Source organism: Cuculus canorus, chromosome 2 (genome assembly GCF_017976375.1).
Source record: "Cuculus canorus isolate bCucCan1 chromosome 2, bCucCan1.pri, whole genome shotgun sequence".
In the NCBI taxonomy this organism is placed as follows: domain Eukaryota; kingdom Metazoa; phylum Chordata; class Aves; order Cuculiformes; family Cuculidae; genus Cuculus; species Cuculus canorus.
This window is the reverse complement of record NC_071402.1, coordinates 54,294,989-54,311,747: the sequence shown is the minus strand read 5'-3', so window position 1 is coordinate 54,311,747 and position 16,759 is coordinate 54,294,989. Positions and strand designations below refer to the sequence as shown.

At 38.5% G+C, this 16,759-nt stretch overlaps 1 protein-coding gene across 13 annotated transcripts in view; it reads right to left on the bottom strand.

Annotated features, from left to right (window-relative positions):
* Positions 1–16,759, bottom strand: part of PTPRM (protein tyrosine phosphatase receptor type M) — a 480,321-nt gene that overhangs the window by 15,202 nt on the left and 448,360 nt on the right. For all 13 annotated transcript variants that reach the window (XM_054057714.1, XM_054057715.1, XM_054057717.1 and 10 more), the window contains 4 exons: positions 5,674–5,790; positions 1,286–1,440; positions 853–988; positions 118–267 (listed from right to left, as the gene is read on the bottom strand). In XM_054057714.1, coding sequence (XP_053913689.1) covers positions 118–267; positions 853–988; positions 1,286–1,440; positions 5,674–5,790 — 558 coding nt within the window. The remainder of the gene's footprint in view (positions 1–117; positions 268–852; positions 989–1,285; positions 1,441–5,673; positions 5,791–16,759) is intronic.

Below are 16,759 nucleotides of genomic sequence, written 5' to 3'. Positions count from 1 at the left end.
TCAGTCTTTCCTTTCCAGGCTAGTCTAAAATTCACATGGTTATAAGTAAGCACTTAAGTTGAAGACTTTCGCACAGCTGAACTGTGTAGCTTCTAGGTACTGCTAGCCACAACTTACCCGAAATTCCTCTTTGATCTGGCTGGAATTAGTCTGAGGATCCAGTTTATTCATTTCATAGTAAACAGACCTAACTTGAGAAGCTGGAATAGATGTGTCCCCACAAAGACAGGCTTCCAGAATAGCATCATGGATGAATACATACTGTTCCTAGTAAAGCAATTAAAATCATTACTGACATAGCGAATATACACTACTAGTATTTTTGTAAACAAAAAACAACAATTAATTTGTTTGACACTATTTTTCTCTGACTTTACTGGCACTGAAGCGAGACCAGAAAGAACATCAGCAATTCACAAAACTTTACTCCACTTATTTAGAAATTAATATAGAAGGATTGACTCAAACTAGTTACAAATACAAGCAGAGATGCAGTAACACTAGATAATAAAACTCAGAATGTTTCTGGTTTCTTCATTCCTCTGTACCGTTCTGTAGGTGCTATCACATAACTGAGTCTTAACGAGATGTACTCCTGAATGAATCCTCCTTGGAGAGGAAACACTCACAATATTCTTTTTATTTTTTTTTTAGAAAACCATTCTAAATGTTAAGTGTAGCATAACTGGTTTGGGCAGTGATTTCTCTAGGTTTTTGTGAGGGCTAACTTTTTGTATGTGGCTGAACAAACTACCTTCTGGATGGTGCCTACCACAAAGGGGCCTCACTTTTCTGGGCTAGAAGAATACTTCTTGCAAAGAATAATGTAGCATTCCAGTAGGTTAACAATACCTCAGTCTGCACCATATTAACTCTCCGAGATCGAAGTTCTCTCACGCAATTGTATATGTCTACAACACCTTCTCTTTCTGCCATATCTAGCATGATGTCAATCACAATGAAGCACCCAGTTCTGCCAGCACCAGCACTAAAGTAAAAGAAAAGCACAGTTAATGTTCAGCAGTGTATTGGAAAATGTAAAGTGCAAGGGATCATCTTGCAGATATTTGATCAGCGGGATGATTATTGAAATTAAGTCTTGCATTCAGGCATTTGCAGGATTTCAGGGTCAGTTCTGCCATGCTTGTTTACATTTTAGGTATTAATTGTCGGTAGAGCTCCAGTGGCTTCAGCAACCTGTGTGGGGATGATGCAGTACAGGAAAAACAAAAGTAGGTTCTGAGTGTAGTGGACAACACAACAGAGAGATTTCTGTTCTACCCACCTGCAGTGAACAACCAGAGGTCCAGCATTTGGTGGGCTCTTGGATTTGACCTGCCGTACAAATCCCAGCAGGCCTGTGGCATGGTACGGTACACCATGGTCTGGCCAGCCAGTGAAGTGAAACTGACGAATTTCTCGAATCTCATGAGCACCTCTCTGTTGAAAAGACAGGGGTTGAAAAAGAAAAACAAGCCGGAATGTGAAAGAAATTGGACACAAGACATTGTAAGAAAGCAACTTCAAAAGCCTGAGCCTTGCTGAAAGACATCCACCCCTACCTGTTGGAGATCTTTCTCATAGCAGGACAGCAAGTTCAAAGGTCACGTATCAACCAGTTTCAAAGCCTTATCACAAAACTGAATAAATTAGCACTACATTGGTTAGAAACTTTTAGCAACAAGACAGATACTCATCTCTACATTTAAGCACTAGGCTGCTTTGAAAACTGTGGTCTTAAGATGCATGCCATGATCACAGAACAGGTCAGCAGCAAGGCCACGAACATACAGCGCAGATGACATTTTTCCCCAATGCTCTCCACAGGAGTTTTGCTCCTGACTTCAGGGAACTACAATTTCAATATAATTTTCCTTATAATTTGTCTCTTTCATTGGTCTAAAAGAAACAGTTGAATAGTAAGAAGCATATTTGCACCTCCAATCATAGGGGCTGCACCTCCACATGCTCACCCTTCAAGTGATCTGCCACAGTGTACAAGGACATGGATATGGTAAGGCAGGTATGAATGAGAAGCTGATTGTGTAAGTAATTTCCCATGTGACTTTCCGGTGCAGTCTGGATATTAGAAGTGTGTATGCTAAGTTTGATTTTCTTGCTTGTATTTCCCCTTCCCCCTCTAAAACTGTAGCTGCCAGTATTTTATTCTCATTAGAAATCCATAGACTAGAGGCTATCATACATATTTCATAAGCAAACAGCAAAATTATGACATATCATGTCTAGGCTGGACTAAATGTCAGTGATATTAATAAGTAGTGGTTTACAGTTTTTCTTCTTAAAGATGTATTTCCTGTCTTGAGCTGGTTTGCATATAAAAGGTCTAATTCTTTTTGCATAATGAAGTAATATAAACACCCTAATTTATTGCTCGCATGCAAGCTAGAAGAGTCTGCGACTGTCAATGACTGAGAAATTTTGGCTGTGCCAGGGCTGCATGACTGGTGTGGGCTTGATATATCTTGGAGTCCTGATACTCTGACAGCTCAGGCTGGGGGTCTGTGGAAAGTGGGCATCTGCTCAGAGGAATAGTCACACTCATCTCCATCAGAAACTGTGACACGGAAAGGCAGGCAAGGGAGAAGATGAAGAGCATATGTGACAATGGTGTAGACTGAGGAGATCGCATCTTTGCAACAGAAATGACCTTACATCCTAAAACCCAATTTTAAAACATATTAAAACCCAGGAACAGACAAAGTAATTTGCATTTTAAGACAGTCTAGCAAACACATTCAAATACAATTTGGTGTCTGTACTCTGGGGACTTTAGCGTGTTAGTTAACGCAGCTTTTTGCTATTGTAAGCAAGGCCTCCAACTCTGTAAATAGCTGTGCGTAGGTGGGGTATCCATGTCCCAAACACTTTTATATTGCTCCTAACAACTGCCCACAATCCCCCAAGGAACAAAGATCCCGTACAAAAAACAATGCCATGACTACACAAACTGAGAACTGAAATGTATAACCCACACAAATTCTTCATGCAGTATGCAGCCTTGATTTCCAAGCAATTTACAAAAACTGAACTGCTCCGCTAAAATAATGTGCCAGGCTGTTGCACAGATCAGGTTGTGTCCTGTATATCTTGTGCATTAGTTTTGAAAATGCTATCTGTCATGCTAACTGCATTTTTTTTTTTGTCTATCGCTGGTAAAACCTATTTAGAAAAGGTTTTGCATATAGGGTACTTTTATAATGAGTTTGCTTATTATACCTACAAAAGAATGATTTCCATGTCTGTAGCTTCCCTGCTGGTTTCTAAACCCAAAATAGCAACACAACTGCATGAATCATAAAAGCATATGCTCAGCTTGGGAAGACTGTATTTTTTACTTTTTCTTTCAGCTGAAACAAACAGAAAATGGTGGACACTGCTAACAAATCCTAGGATGTTAAAAAATACAGACCCTAATCATACAAATACTTATGGTGCTGCTGTATGTTACTACCTGAGCAATTCATCTGAGTTAACTGTTGTGCTGTAAAGGACCCGCTCCAAAGGAACTGCTAATGCACAAAATGAAAAGCATATCTGAGAAGTGGTCTTCAGAATCAGAATATAATTTCAGGTTTCATTTTTTTAGCATCCGAACACCTTTCAGATAGTCGCAGGCTGCAATTACCCCTCCTCTTCATCTCTACCACACTGAAGAAGGCCAGCTCTCTTAACATCCCTTTGCAGTTCCTATGTCTTACGTCTGTAATCATCTTAGATGCCAGATGTTGTCCCAGGATGTCGCAGCCTGTACTGACACATGGAGTTAGTCCACCTAAGGTGCAAAACTTTGCATTTTTCCTTGTTGAATTACTAAAGTTTCTGTGGGCCAGATCTTCAAGTCCTGTGGAACTGAGGCTTCAATGTTTACCATTTCAAGACCACCCTTCACTTAGTATTATCTACATATTTGGTTAGGATGCACTCTGTCTCATCATGCAGCTTGTCTTGAAGAAGCTGAAAATTATCAGTTCCAGTAGATCAAAAATATAAACTTGAGAGAATTGTAGTGGAAGATGAGAACAGACTTGACCTTCCAGAACCATTGGAAGAGTTAAAAAAATGTGGGAAATACGGTAAAAAACAAATGTGTTTTGCTCAAACTACACTGACACTGCTTTTAGAGGCTTAGTAGAAAACTACCAACTATTAAAAAAGTGTCTAAATGAAATCTTTTCAGATGGAAATTTTTTTTTAAGAAATAAAATGTTTAGTGCCTTTTATCTCTATCTGTTCTAATGCACTTATTCAAGACAGTTGGGTTATGATCAACTGTAAAATCCTCTAGCTCTTTTTTTCCAGTCCCAGTTAAGAAGTGAAAAGCTAACATCAAAGCATGGGCTTAAAATTTGCAGAATAGAAATCAACCGGTGCTTCATCTACTTCAAAGTGTAGCCACTGTTTCTCATCTGTTTATTAAAAATATCTAAATGCAAGGAAACAACAGGCTTGAATGAATTTGATGTACAATATGCATAGTGGTAAACATGATACAATATTTCAGTTCATTCAAACCACATAATTCTATTATCATTACCCTCAGGTTGCTGTACTGATGCATATTTAAGTATTAGATTGAAGAATAAAACAGAAAAAAACTAATTCCTTTGTTACTATGGGTGTATGTACAGAAACCCTGTTGGGTTGTCTTTTTGGCTGTTTTATCTACCTGGGAGCAGGATTCTTTGACAATAAAGATTATGTTCTTCAAAATGATAATTGAACACTATTTCACCATTAGAGAGAACGAGTATGTCATAGATACTACAACTAAATCAAAAGGATTTTTCTGAGCTAATTAGTTGCAAATCTACTCATGGTAATACTGAGAGAACATTATTTCAGTGCACCATTAGGAATATCAAGTCTTCCAAAGAGGCCCTTTTCTCATTGTTCTGCAACTAAAATGAGTGTTGATACATACAATTAAAACAGTTCCATCCTTCTATGAAGTCTGAATAAGACCCGTGAATTGACACAAAATGCATGACGCACTTCAGCTTTGACTGACCCTGCTTGTTCTCACTTTCAGTAGGTACCTTATTTGTTAATTGTATGTTGTCCATATATTGTAAGCTACTTGGGAGAGCTACTAGATCTAGTAAGTGTCAAACCAATTCATGGCATTTTTCCAGTAAACAGTAATACAACGCTCTGATTGGAACTCTCCTTATAAAGACGAATTTCACATGAAATGTGAAGTCATCTTGAGAAGAAAAGTTTGTTTCAACTATGTCTCTGTAGACCAAGAACACACAGGCCTAACAGATAAACAGTATTTTCCACCCTGGACTTCTGAATAATGCCGCATGCAGCCTCTGGTGCAGACAAAAAATGAACGTGAGGAACATAAGATGGGAAAACAGCACGAATGTGTTTTTCAATCGATTGCTGGGAGGGAGGCTTCGATTTCTCCTAGGCAAGGAACATCACTTTTTCTAACTCAGGCAGGGGTCAACAGTGATGGAAAGCACAGAAAAGTTGCTGCATTTGAACAAAACCACAGCACCATAAGAGGGCGGTAGTTGTTTACCCAAAGAACTGCTACAAAACCGGGATGTCAGTCAAAAGATTTAACTTACCCATAATGAATTCTGTATATAAGTTACTTAGGCAGATACCATCATTTTTAAGAAAAACGAATTGGAAACTTACCTTTTCTACGGCAAATGTTCGAATCACATATTCAGCCAGGAGTTCTGTCTCTATTAGGGTAACTTTAATGTCTTTATATATCTCTGTGTCATCTGGCCAGTATTTGCAGCACTTGACCTTTAAAAAATACAAAAGAAATTAAGATTCATTTATTTCAGAGGGTTCATACTGAATCTGTTCTGTATTCTGGGCAACGATTTCTGTTTTAAAATGCAATCACGCGCAAGACAGTCACATTTCCTGCACACGGAAATGATTAATGTTTAAGGGACATTGCCTCTCCTTTTTTTAAGACATCTTTCAGAGTTGCAGGTGAGATTTATGTTGTGGTTAGTGAAGTAAGGCAAATTTGTCTGGTGCACAAGGGATATTTATACCCTACATAACTCAGTTACAGTAACTGTTAATTTTCTGTGCTTTCCAACACAGGGTGTGCCCAGAGAGATAACTACCACCAGTTGGTGATTTGTCTCAAAAACCCGCTCCTACCTTCTAAAGTGAACATGTTTTTCAGACAGGGAAGGATCTTCTCTACTGACAGAAAAATATCTGTTTTCTCAGATTAACTTTCCAAAGGAACTGGTGACAGGTGAAGTGGCAAAACTCAACGCTTGAAGTCAAGACATGAGTTTCATGTCTGGGCCACCAATTCACTAGATGACCCCAAACACTATGGATAGGATTTATTTCGCTTAGCTCAAACTACAATGAGTAGGATGACTGTGTTCTAGAAGTGCTTTATTTTTATTAACTGTGAAAAGAGTCTAGACGACTGCCTTTGCCAAGGTATTCAGCTTCTTGATGACTAAGGTTAGGTGAGATGAATTCCCCTTTCCTCATATTGATTTCAATAGGCTTCTGGAGCTGTGCATTCTTAGCAGTCTTATCCTGAGATATGGAGACAGAAAGAAGATGGGTTTCATGAACTGTATTTCAGAATTTCTGAACCTTGGTGTGGTCTATATGGGATGGACTTTACAGTATTAATAGTGCATTATTATTCTGCTATTTTTTAAAGTGGATGGTTCTGGGGACTGTATATGATGATGCAGATAGCTGACAGATGTAAGAATTGTCTCCTCCTTTCCATTTGTGTGGACAAATGGTGGGTGGGGAAGCTAACACATTACTTCCATATCTCTCTTTTATTCTGTTCTATCACGGTAATAGCTATCCTATCACCACTGCATCTGGCCATCGTCCAGTAGTGCAGTACGCGCTAGGAGTAGCATCTGTTGTACATCTGCTGCATCAAATGGTTTCTCTCTTTCTCTCATCGATGAAAAAATTTAAAATGGATCTTTTAATATATTTAAATCTACTGGCTTATATATACACTTAAATAGGTTTGGTAAAAAACCCTGAACACTTCAAATATTCAATGGAAAACTGACAGAAAAAAAAAATTAAACTTCACAACTTGTAGAGTATTTCACAAACCCATTTTCATGCCAAAATATTTGGATTACTATCATGTCTAGTCTTGAGCAAAAGGTAAAACTGATGAAGATGTGTATAAGCACACACTGAAAACTGCCACGCATGATTCAAATTATTTATTTATACAAAATCCAGGTTCAGTATAGAAACGATTACAGAGAGATCCAAATCTTGCCCTGTCAGGCAGAAGAAAATACTTTCCTCAGAGTTTGTTTCTAGTGACATAGCTGATAATCACGTATTACCCCTCTTTACTGTCTGGACAGAAGAGAGGGCTTTCCACATCAAAGTAATAACATCACCTGATAAAATAAAATGTTTGTTCAGGCAGGGTCAGTAGTTCCGACTCATACGTGGGATAAAATTTAAATCTGAATAGAACTGAGTTGAAGGGCTGGAAAACACAGCCCCTTATCAGGGTCCTCTTCAGAGAGAAAGAGTAGCCTGGTCATCAGCCCTGGCTCCCTGCCACAAAATTATACAAGCATTCTAACAGCTTGTTCCTGCTTACACAGCTGACGGAAACCTCCTAGAACAGAGCCAAAGTTCAGGGAGCTATAAGTAGGTTTTAATTTATTTCTCTGTGTTTGTCTTCAGACCTAGTATTCTTCACATTTCACCTGGTATTAAGCATGGTTTTGGGACATCTGGAAAGCACCAGGTGATACAGTTCCCTTACTTAGCAAGAGGCCTGGAGCTAAGACACAAAACAGTCCTCGCAATGCTCAGTGAGCAAGACTGCTTCCCTTCACATGCTCACCAGCCAGAAGCTGACAGGTGGATAACGTGGTTTGCACCAGCCAAAGGCCAGGCTGAGGGACAGTCCCAGGGTGGCTAAACAGCAAGATCTCTGGCAAACATGTATTCATCACTAAAGCATATCTATCATCTGTATGCAATGGAAACCATTTCAAATAGCATCAAACATTGCTACAAGCAGTTTAGCAGTTACTGTGCTATCTGCTGTTGTATTTACCTGATATTTATTCAGATCTTATCTTGTTTGGATGTATTTCTAAAATGCCTTTGATAGAAGCTAAGTGAAAAACATTGAATGCTTACTGTTTTGTCTGTGGTGTTAAAATAATCCAGACAATTCACATTGTTCAAATCCCTTAGGCCAGCAAATGGACCTTTCAATAGTCATTGCTGGGAACCCTCCGAAACAGGGGTTTGGCTCAGATGATTTTTTGATTTTCCATGCAGAATAAGGCCATCCACACAGCCTCCAGACTGGAGCAGTCCACTGACAACCCTGTCTCTGGAGCCGATTCCCTTTTCCTGCCTGCTCATGTATTCTTTCCATAGGTGGAACCTGAACCACATGAAGACAGCCAACACACGTAGGAAGGCGGCAGCTGCAGCAGTGATCCTACTCACAGCACTACCGCTCAGCACGTCTCTCTGTTGCTAACTTTAGCCTTGTTTCTTTCTGATGGGCACCTGCCATCCTCAAAACAGCCCTAGTTTAGTAAAATAGACAATTGAGGAAAAAAACCCCAACCCTGGCCAAATTAAATTGCTCAGCCTCAAAGGAAAACATGCCCGTTTCTAACTTGGTAAGTCTAGACAGCCTGGATTATGATTAAGAACTACAGGCACTTAGAAAGACCAATTTAGAAGAGCACAGTCTCCATCTTCTTATGCCTCAACTGCTGGATTTGCTTTCACTCTTTTTATAAACCTTATTTAAGGCGATCCAGTGGAATAATTAGGGAAGTATTGGGGAGTGTTGCACAGAAGTTATAGCCTTTCGTGCCTCATGCAGCTTGGGCCTGCTGGGGATTTCTTACTCTGCTGCACAGGGAATTTTGGCATGGAGCAGATTGGAGCTGAACAGAAGAATTCATGACAACACAATTTTCTGAAAACTCTCCCAAGTGGAATAGGGCCTATAACAGCCGTGGGAATGGTGCCAAAGCTGCAGTCAGAGCCACAGACCAGCACTAAGTGTTTCACTCACTGGGAGAGGGGAAAAAAATAAATAAATCGACTTTGTTTTTTTAAATTCAGGCTTTTTTCCCCTACTTTTGGCTCTTGTGCTGCAGTGCTGTTGCATGTGCTGTGCTCTAGACATGGGAACTCTGTGAGCCAAAAGTTAAGGAAATGCTTAGACACGAGTCTCCCATCTAATTCTGGATCCCTCAAATAGATGCAAAGAAATCTTAAAGACAGAAGTAGATTAAACAGTGTAAATCAAAATCACACTTATAAATGTTTACTGGATCAGTGCCTTTATTTGCCACACGGAAAGACAATTGCAACAAAATAGAATATGGTTTTATGCATCAAATATGAGATACACTGCTGGTAACATATGTTTGTTCATTTTTGCTTTTTAGCACAGCTTTAGCTACTGCAACTTGATGAATCTCTTTGCCTTTTTGTAAACATTTGGTACATGTTTTACAAAAAAAGCCCTACTAACAGAAGGTTTAGCTAAATAATTGATACATGAATCCAGAACTGAATATTAAACGCACTAGATTTTTTTTCCACGCAGTTGCTACCATAACAGTAGACATCATCCACAAAGTAGAATACATAATTTTGAAATCTCATCTGAGCAGAACTATAATCGAGATTTTGTTCAGATACACCCTACATTTATATCCTAACAACATGCCAAAAAATACAGATGTTCATCACAAGATGGGATAAAAGGGTGATTGCCAGAGACATAATGAAAATGCTCTGGTTTAATCTATTCATCCCAAGGTACACTGTCCAATTGTTCCAAACATGTTTATTTTAGTAATAATTTTAGAAATTTGGAGATTACTATCTACTTCCACCCCCTAACTGCATCCCCCAGCAAAATAGTATAATGTGAGAAACTAAGAATTAAAAATGAAGGTGGAAAGTTGTTGTTGCTGCTTCTAAATATAACAAACAGTGTAGGCAGTAGATAGCTAATGAACACAAATTGTGACTTCTGAAGCTGTATATTTAGCCATTTGGCTATGTGACACATCTAGCTAATGGCAGTATGAAAGCCAAGAGAGTAATTCATTTACTTAGAGGCTTGGAATAGGAGGAATATTACAGAATTAATATGTGAGCTGGCTGTGAAATATACTTTGTCGTTCATACAGAACAGTTTAAATAACACTGATTATTCAGTTTCCAATTTCCTTTGATTCTGAAATATTCTTAGCAAAAAGGTGATATAACTGACTATGCACTGCATGGATTGTCGTTAGTGAAGAGCAGTATTATATATTCTAATTTAAAATTAATCATGAACTAAGTAATGATGATAAGTCAGACATAAATTTTGAAGTTAAACATCAAGGATACAAAATGAAATAGCCAACCAAGTTCGCTGGTGAAAATTTTTAACAGATTTTACAGATGTAGCTAGGATAATGTAATATACTTTTATTTGGTTGATTTGAAGTAAAAGGGCACCCGGTAATTGAAAGTACTTTTATTTAAACATTTTTCAAACAAAAAAATGTATTGTGATTTAAGAACATTTTATGTCATGAAACAACCTTTCACAGAGGATAAAACCCAGTCTTTCTTTTTTTCTCATTTTCTTTGTTTGCTTTTAAGCAAGTCAGTTAATTGATTTATACCTCATTTTACAGCTTTCTAAAAGAGATATGAAAGAGAATTGAGAAATACAACATTTAAGATACTGTTTGGCACCATGAGATGAACGGGTCTATATAAAGGCAGCCAGAAGTCTTTATGTTGCTCTTGGGTCCCAGAGGGGGAGAGATGTCTTCATGAATTTTAGCTTTGTCTAATTTCTTCCAGAGACAACTCGGAGCTGATACAATTCTCCACCTTCTGCTGCCCTATGTTGCCCCAGCAGCCCAATCCTAGGTTGCCTGGTAGATACAGTCTCATTCAACTGCTGCCCAGAATAGCTGTCCGGTAGTAGCCATACGCTAATGCTTTCCACCTTAGGGAATGTGTGATTCCTTTGCTTTTAAGAATCAGGTACACAGCATACCATCAACATGGTAGCTGGGTTAGATGAAATTAAGTTGACTGGCCAAACCCATGATATGGCCTTCTTTTGGCCATAAAAAAGAATTAGTCTAGAAGAATTGCTTTAGGACAAAGGTAACTCAAAGCTATTGTAGTGTTCCTTTCTCCACCGCTAGTGCCAAGAGAAGAATATGGTTGCCTCTGTTTCATTGCTTATGTTTAGGCAATTTTGTCTCCCACTAATCATAAAAAAGGCTGTAATTTCTTGCACTGTAGTACAGCCTTGGAGATAAAAAGGCTGAGCACAGAACACAAGAAGGGTGATTCCATGCCAAGATGAAAGATTGTTACAGGGTTAGCTGGAGGTCTTCAAAGCCTGTCTGAATCACTTACACAACTGTGAAATCACAGTCATATTGCTTAGATCCTGTGCTTTGAGAACCTGATGTGCCTGCATCAAGCAGAACAGTGTGTGCTCTGAATCATGCTTCCATTTCAAGAGCAAAATCACGCCGTTATTTGAGCTACAGAGCACTACTAAGTTAGCGGATTGCCTTCTGTCTCTAAACCGTTATCATCTGATGTTAGGTTAGAAAGCTCTACATGCTACTTTACTGGGTAAGGTATAATAAAACCGTGTCGGTGTCTCCAGGATACTTCTTCCTTCACAGAGAGACTGAGAGATTAATTTCATGAGCCTGCTGAGGTGAGGAGACTTGCAGTGATGAAGTCATTTTGCTGGCCCTGACATTTCAAAGAAGAACCAAAGCCTCCTTTGCAGACTGCACTTACACTTGCATCCTACACCTTGGCAGCTCTTCAGCAGCTAGTCCAGCAAGCGGGTTGATGCATTTCTGTATCCTTAAACCTCTTTTATTTATTTCTCAAAGTGAATTATCTCAATTGGATTAGTAAGCATTAAGATATTAATCTCTGTTGATTAACATTCTTTGAAACATAGCTTTTACTGGAAATAAGCGTGCATCAAAACACTGAGAGCTGAAACCATGTCTGCTTTGAGTGATGTGGGACAGCGCTGAATGCTTGTAAGTAGATGTCCTGTTTAATGATGCTAACAACGATAATCAGAGGACATCTTCATTAAATGACTGCAAAGTTCTTCCTTCTCTTTCCTGAAGAACATAAACCACTTTCTTTTTCCCCTTTAAGAGCTCCTCTCGTGCTACATCTAACGAACTAACGTCAACTTGGTATATCTGGTTACAAGTCTAGAAAGCTGAAGTCTGTTTTGATGACTAGAAGGGTTCACTGACTTCAAAGATTGACGACAGTTTTCAATAATGATTTTTTTTTTCTCATTGGTAGTCTGTAAAAGTATAAACTCTATCCAACAGGAGATACTGGATTTACTATGAAACCATAAGTAAAACAATAAAATATATAATAACATACATGAACCATAAGCTGAGGTCCCATTTTTTTTAGGTAAACATGATTAAGAAAAAAATTTTCTCTAGATGTGGAAGGACACTACTCATAGGTTTCAGATGCTGACACTAGAATTACATAGAGGTAAGGTAAGGGTTTCATACAGCAACCTTTCTCCCTCTCATTTATAAAATGTGGTTTCTTTCTTTCAGTAGAAAAGTTAAAATGAAATCTTCATCACTAGTATACTTACAAACTCTTTGGCACACCTCCTAGGGAGTGCTAATGCCAGTATCCTGAACTAATTCGAATGTAGGTAATTTGGCTTACCACATTTAGAGGCAGTTTCAATTAAATTGAGTGTTCCTCTATTTATACTAAATACAAATGTGCTATTTGTAAGATGTGTTAAAAGAGTTACTGTTTCACCTCTGCAAAATCTCCACAGTGGGTGATCTGAATCTTAAATACAATTTGAATTTACCTTTGTTTATTAGAGGGTTCTTTCATATGGAGATTCTCAAAACTTGTAATATGCTGAAGTGCAAGCTTTGTAACAGCTTTGTGTCAAAAAATTCCTTTTTTTTTCTAAGAACAGGTGGCAAGTCTACTGGAAATTTTGCAGAGTTTTTATGTTACTGGAATTTCCTATGAAGCTTTTGTTTAATTCTTGCAAAAAGTTTTCAGCAATAAGTCTTCAGTTTGGGCTTTATTTGGCAGTTTTTCTTGGATGTCTACTGTCTGTCTATAACAGAAATTGATCACCACATTGATCTGAGGAGGATCTGGTTCAAAATAGACTTCTGGGTTTTGTTTGTTAAAGAAACATATCTGTGTCTGTTCAGAAATGTTTCTTGAATGCTGACCAAGGCTGCACATCCTGAGTACCCAAGGCACAAGCAGATACACAAATAATTGTTTAGGGCTGGGCCCATAGAGTTTTTCCCAAGACAAACAATTCTTTTCTGATTTTATCTTACAACAGAGAATGCTTTTTAGCCAGCTACCAGGAGAGAGATATTCCCTCTCTGTCAGAAGAACATCCTATGGATCTTCTTACCATCATGTGGACTCTCATAGTCTTTTAAGCATCAGCAGTTGGAACTACCAACAGTTTTTGCAGCAAGGCAGATGAAAGTGCCATGTATATAACATACCAACTGCAATTCCAGTAAAAGAAGCAAAGCAAAAGCTAAGTCACCACTGTGTTCTTTCATTTTCCCTACATAGATATAGCGCTGCTGGCTCCTGGGAGGGAAAAGTCACCCAGGAGGAGTGCCAGTTGGCCATCAGGAAGCCATAACACTCCTGAGAGAGAAGATGGCAGTGAGAAGCTGTTTGGGTACCACTAAGGTGTGCATGCAGACATAGGGGCTATTTACCAGTTTATGGCTGATCTTCATTCCCCTGTTTGTATCACATCCATTCTGTTGTAGTCAACCTTGCCTCCTTTTAGAAAAAGGGGCTTTTGTGTGCTTATTAACATTATTAGCACGGGCTGTTTCCTAATTCTGGATAATAATTGAGAAACTCTGATTACTGTAATTACTATGCTCCTGCAGTGAGGTTTTATTTTTTTATAATTATTTCTAGTGATTTTTTTGTAAATACTTTATTATATTAAAAGCATGTGATAGAAAATCATGAGTCCTTGCAGTGCTTTTATATATATCAACCACCTCCACTGAATTTCACGAGTGCATTTCAAAATTTATTAATTAAATATTACTACACTTCTCCTGTCTCAAGCAAAAAAAATAGCAGGAGAGAAAGTGACTACTGACAAATGACGTAACATGCCAAGTTTGATTCTGCCAACCAAGCATTAGTACCAGTCCAACAAGAGCAAAGATGGAGATGACAGCTAGATGGCACAATTGAATATATTCTAAAATTTCCCTATACAACTCTTCAAAGAGGAAAGAAACGTTTCAATGTGTGCAAACATTGAATCACTTCAAGAAGCAACCTGAGACTTTGGCCAGTACAAAAAGACCTTAATCCAGTTCCCATTGCTTTCGACAAAAGGATCCTGCTCTGTCTTTTGGACTCTGTACTCCAGAGCAGTCTCTTGGAGTAAGCAAGATAGTCTCTTGTGTCTATTTTCAATCACCCCTGCGCTGATAAAATTTGTTTCTTCTACAATAATGCACTAGATTATCTATGCCTCTCAGGAAAACATGTTGTCTGAAATTATACCACTATGTTCAGTTTCCCTGCCACTTGCAAACATGACTGTCAAGATCTCTTGCATTAACACAATCCAAAATACATTATTTTCAAATAGTTTTTGGTCACACTAATACACTTTTGAGTCTTGGTTTTGCTTTTTACCTGTTAGTGTATGGTTTGGAAAATTCCTACTGGGCTATAATGTAGCAATATTATACCATTGATTACTCATCATTTCCTTTTTGTGAACTTCATTGCAAGTGGAAAGTTGTTGACCTGAGCATGAAGAAGAGAGAGACTTTTTTTTTCCCAAGACTGTTTCAAAGGCTACTTATTTTAGTTTTTTCATAGAAGTTCTTATGTCAGGCTAGGCCAATCTTAACTAAAAATCATTTCATCATCTGTTATCAAAGAACTGTTCATACAATTCAGCAACAGTTTTTCTAAATGACTGCGAGACCTCACTTAGATTTTTAATAAACAGTCACATTCTAATGAGGTCTTCATAAAACTGACTAAATATGTTTAGAAATCATTAGCTTAAATTACCAGTACAAAAGTCTCCTTAGGGAGCCCTGCAGATTTTGTGATAAGACTTCTGGCAGATGGATTAGTATAACAGCACAAGTGAGTTCTGAATTTCCATACAACCAGTGTAAATGTGAGTGACTGGGAAACAGGTTACTAGATAAAGAGCTAAATGTCCCTCAGGTGGGTTCATTAAAGAGAGAAAACAATCAAAACACATTTCTGTGCCATTTAAATACCAGGTGCACAGCAGTCTGCAGGTGCCAGAAACACTGACAAGGGTCCCTTGCTGGAACACACAAGAGCTTAAAGGGATGCATGGTTTTGACAAGTGTGCCTCAGATAATGACAGATATTGGCAGATGTATCCGGACCCTGCTGGAGGGCAATGCAGGGACTAAGTCATTTGCAGCAGGTGCTTGCATTAGGGACAGCCTCATGGTGATTCCTCCATCCACAATTAAAACAGTCCTGATGCATAATGCTCCAGGGCAAGAAGCAAGTTTCTAGCATTGATTTAATGACTATCCAGCCAGCCCTGGTAAACAAATACACATACACCCCCTGTATGATTAATTCATGAAAGATGTACACTATGAGGCAAACATGTTAAATAGATATTCCTCTTTCCTGAAAATATACAGGAATTTTCCTCCTCAGCTTACAATAGGTCAAGAAGGTTAAAAAAATAAAAATAATAAACCCCTATAAATGTTATACCAGCAACAGCAATTGGAATAGAAAAACTCAAGGTTGGGAAGGTTACAAGGCTTGTCCTGCAGGAATGCTACCAAAAGATCCATTAAAATCATTACTAATCAAGGTGGCACAGAGCTTGTGTTAGGGGTTGCAGGACAGATGGTGTGTTTGTAATATGCCTCCTTGTTGCTGATGGTTCCAGCTCTGGGAGCAGGACAGAAGCACCAACAGAGGAGCGACTGAATTGTTCTGTGGCTCATACAATCTCATTTCCATTAAAAGCTCATTTAAATTCCTGCATTCTGATCTCACCTATGTTGGCCTCCAGAGAAAGTGAGAACAAAGTTATTTCTGCTACTGCCAGAAACAACAAAGTCCCAGATCTGTACCCCACTAGGACTCTTGCACCCTGAAGAAATCTCCATGGTGGCACACTGTTCCTTGCTACTAAGTGAATGTGCTGCGTGCCTAAATGTTGTGAGTTGAAGTCAACAACACTGGCACAAAGACTAGCATCTCCCCAGCTGATACTTGACAGTTCACACTAACTGATGCTTTCAAATACTGTCTTTAGGAAGACAGTATGTGGTTTCACGTAATATGCTGTTTTTTTCCTAAGGCTTGTTTATTCATACCCTGAAAACATCCATTTTTAAGTTGTGTGCTTGCGTACTTATGAACATGTATAAAGCTTTAATGAAGTGGCTTTCTGGAGAGCTTCTTATTCTTACAGATCCATACGTTTTGAATTGGTATGTGACCATCCAACCACTTCTATCTTCTTCCTAACTCAAGGGACTGAATTTTTCAAGTGACTTCCATGATCTCTTTTTGTCTCTGCATTAGTCATACATGTTTTCCTGCAGCAGATGTTAAATGCAGTCACAAATCTCATGTTTTTTATATCTAAAAATAA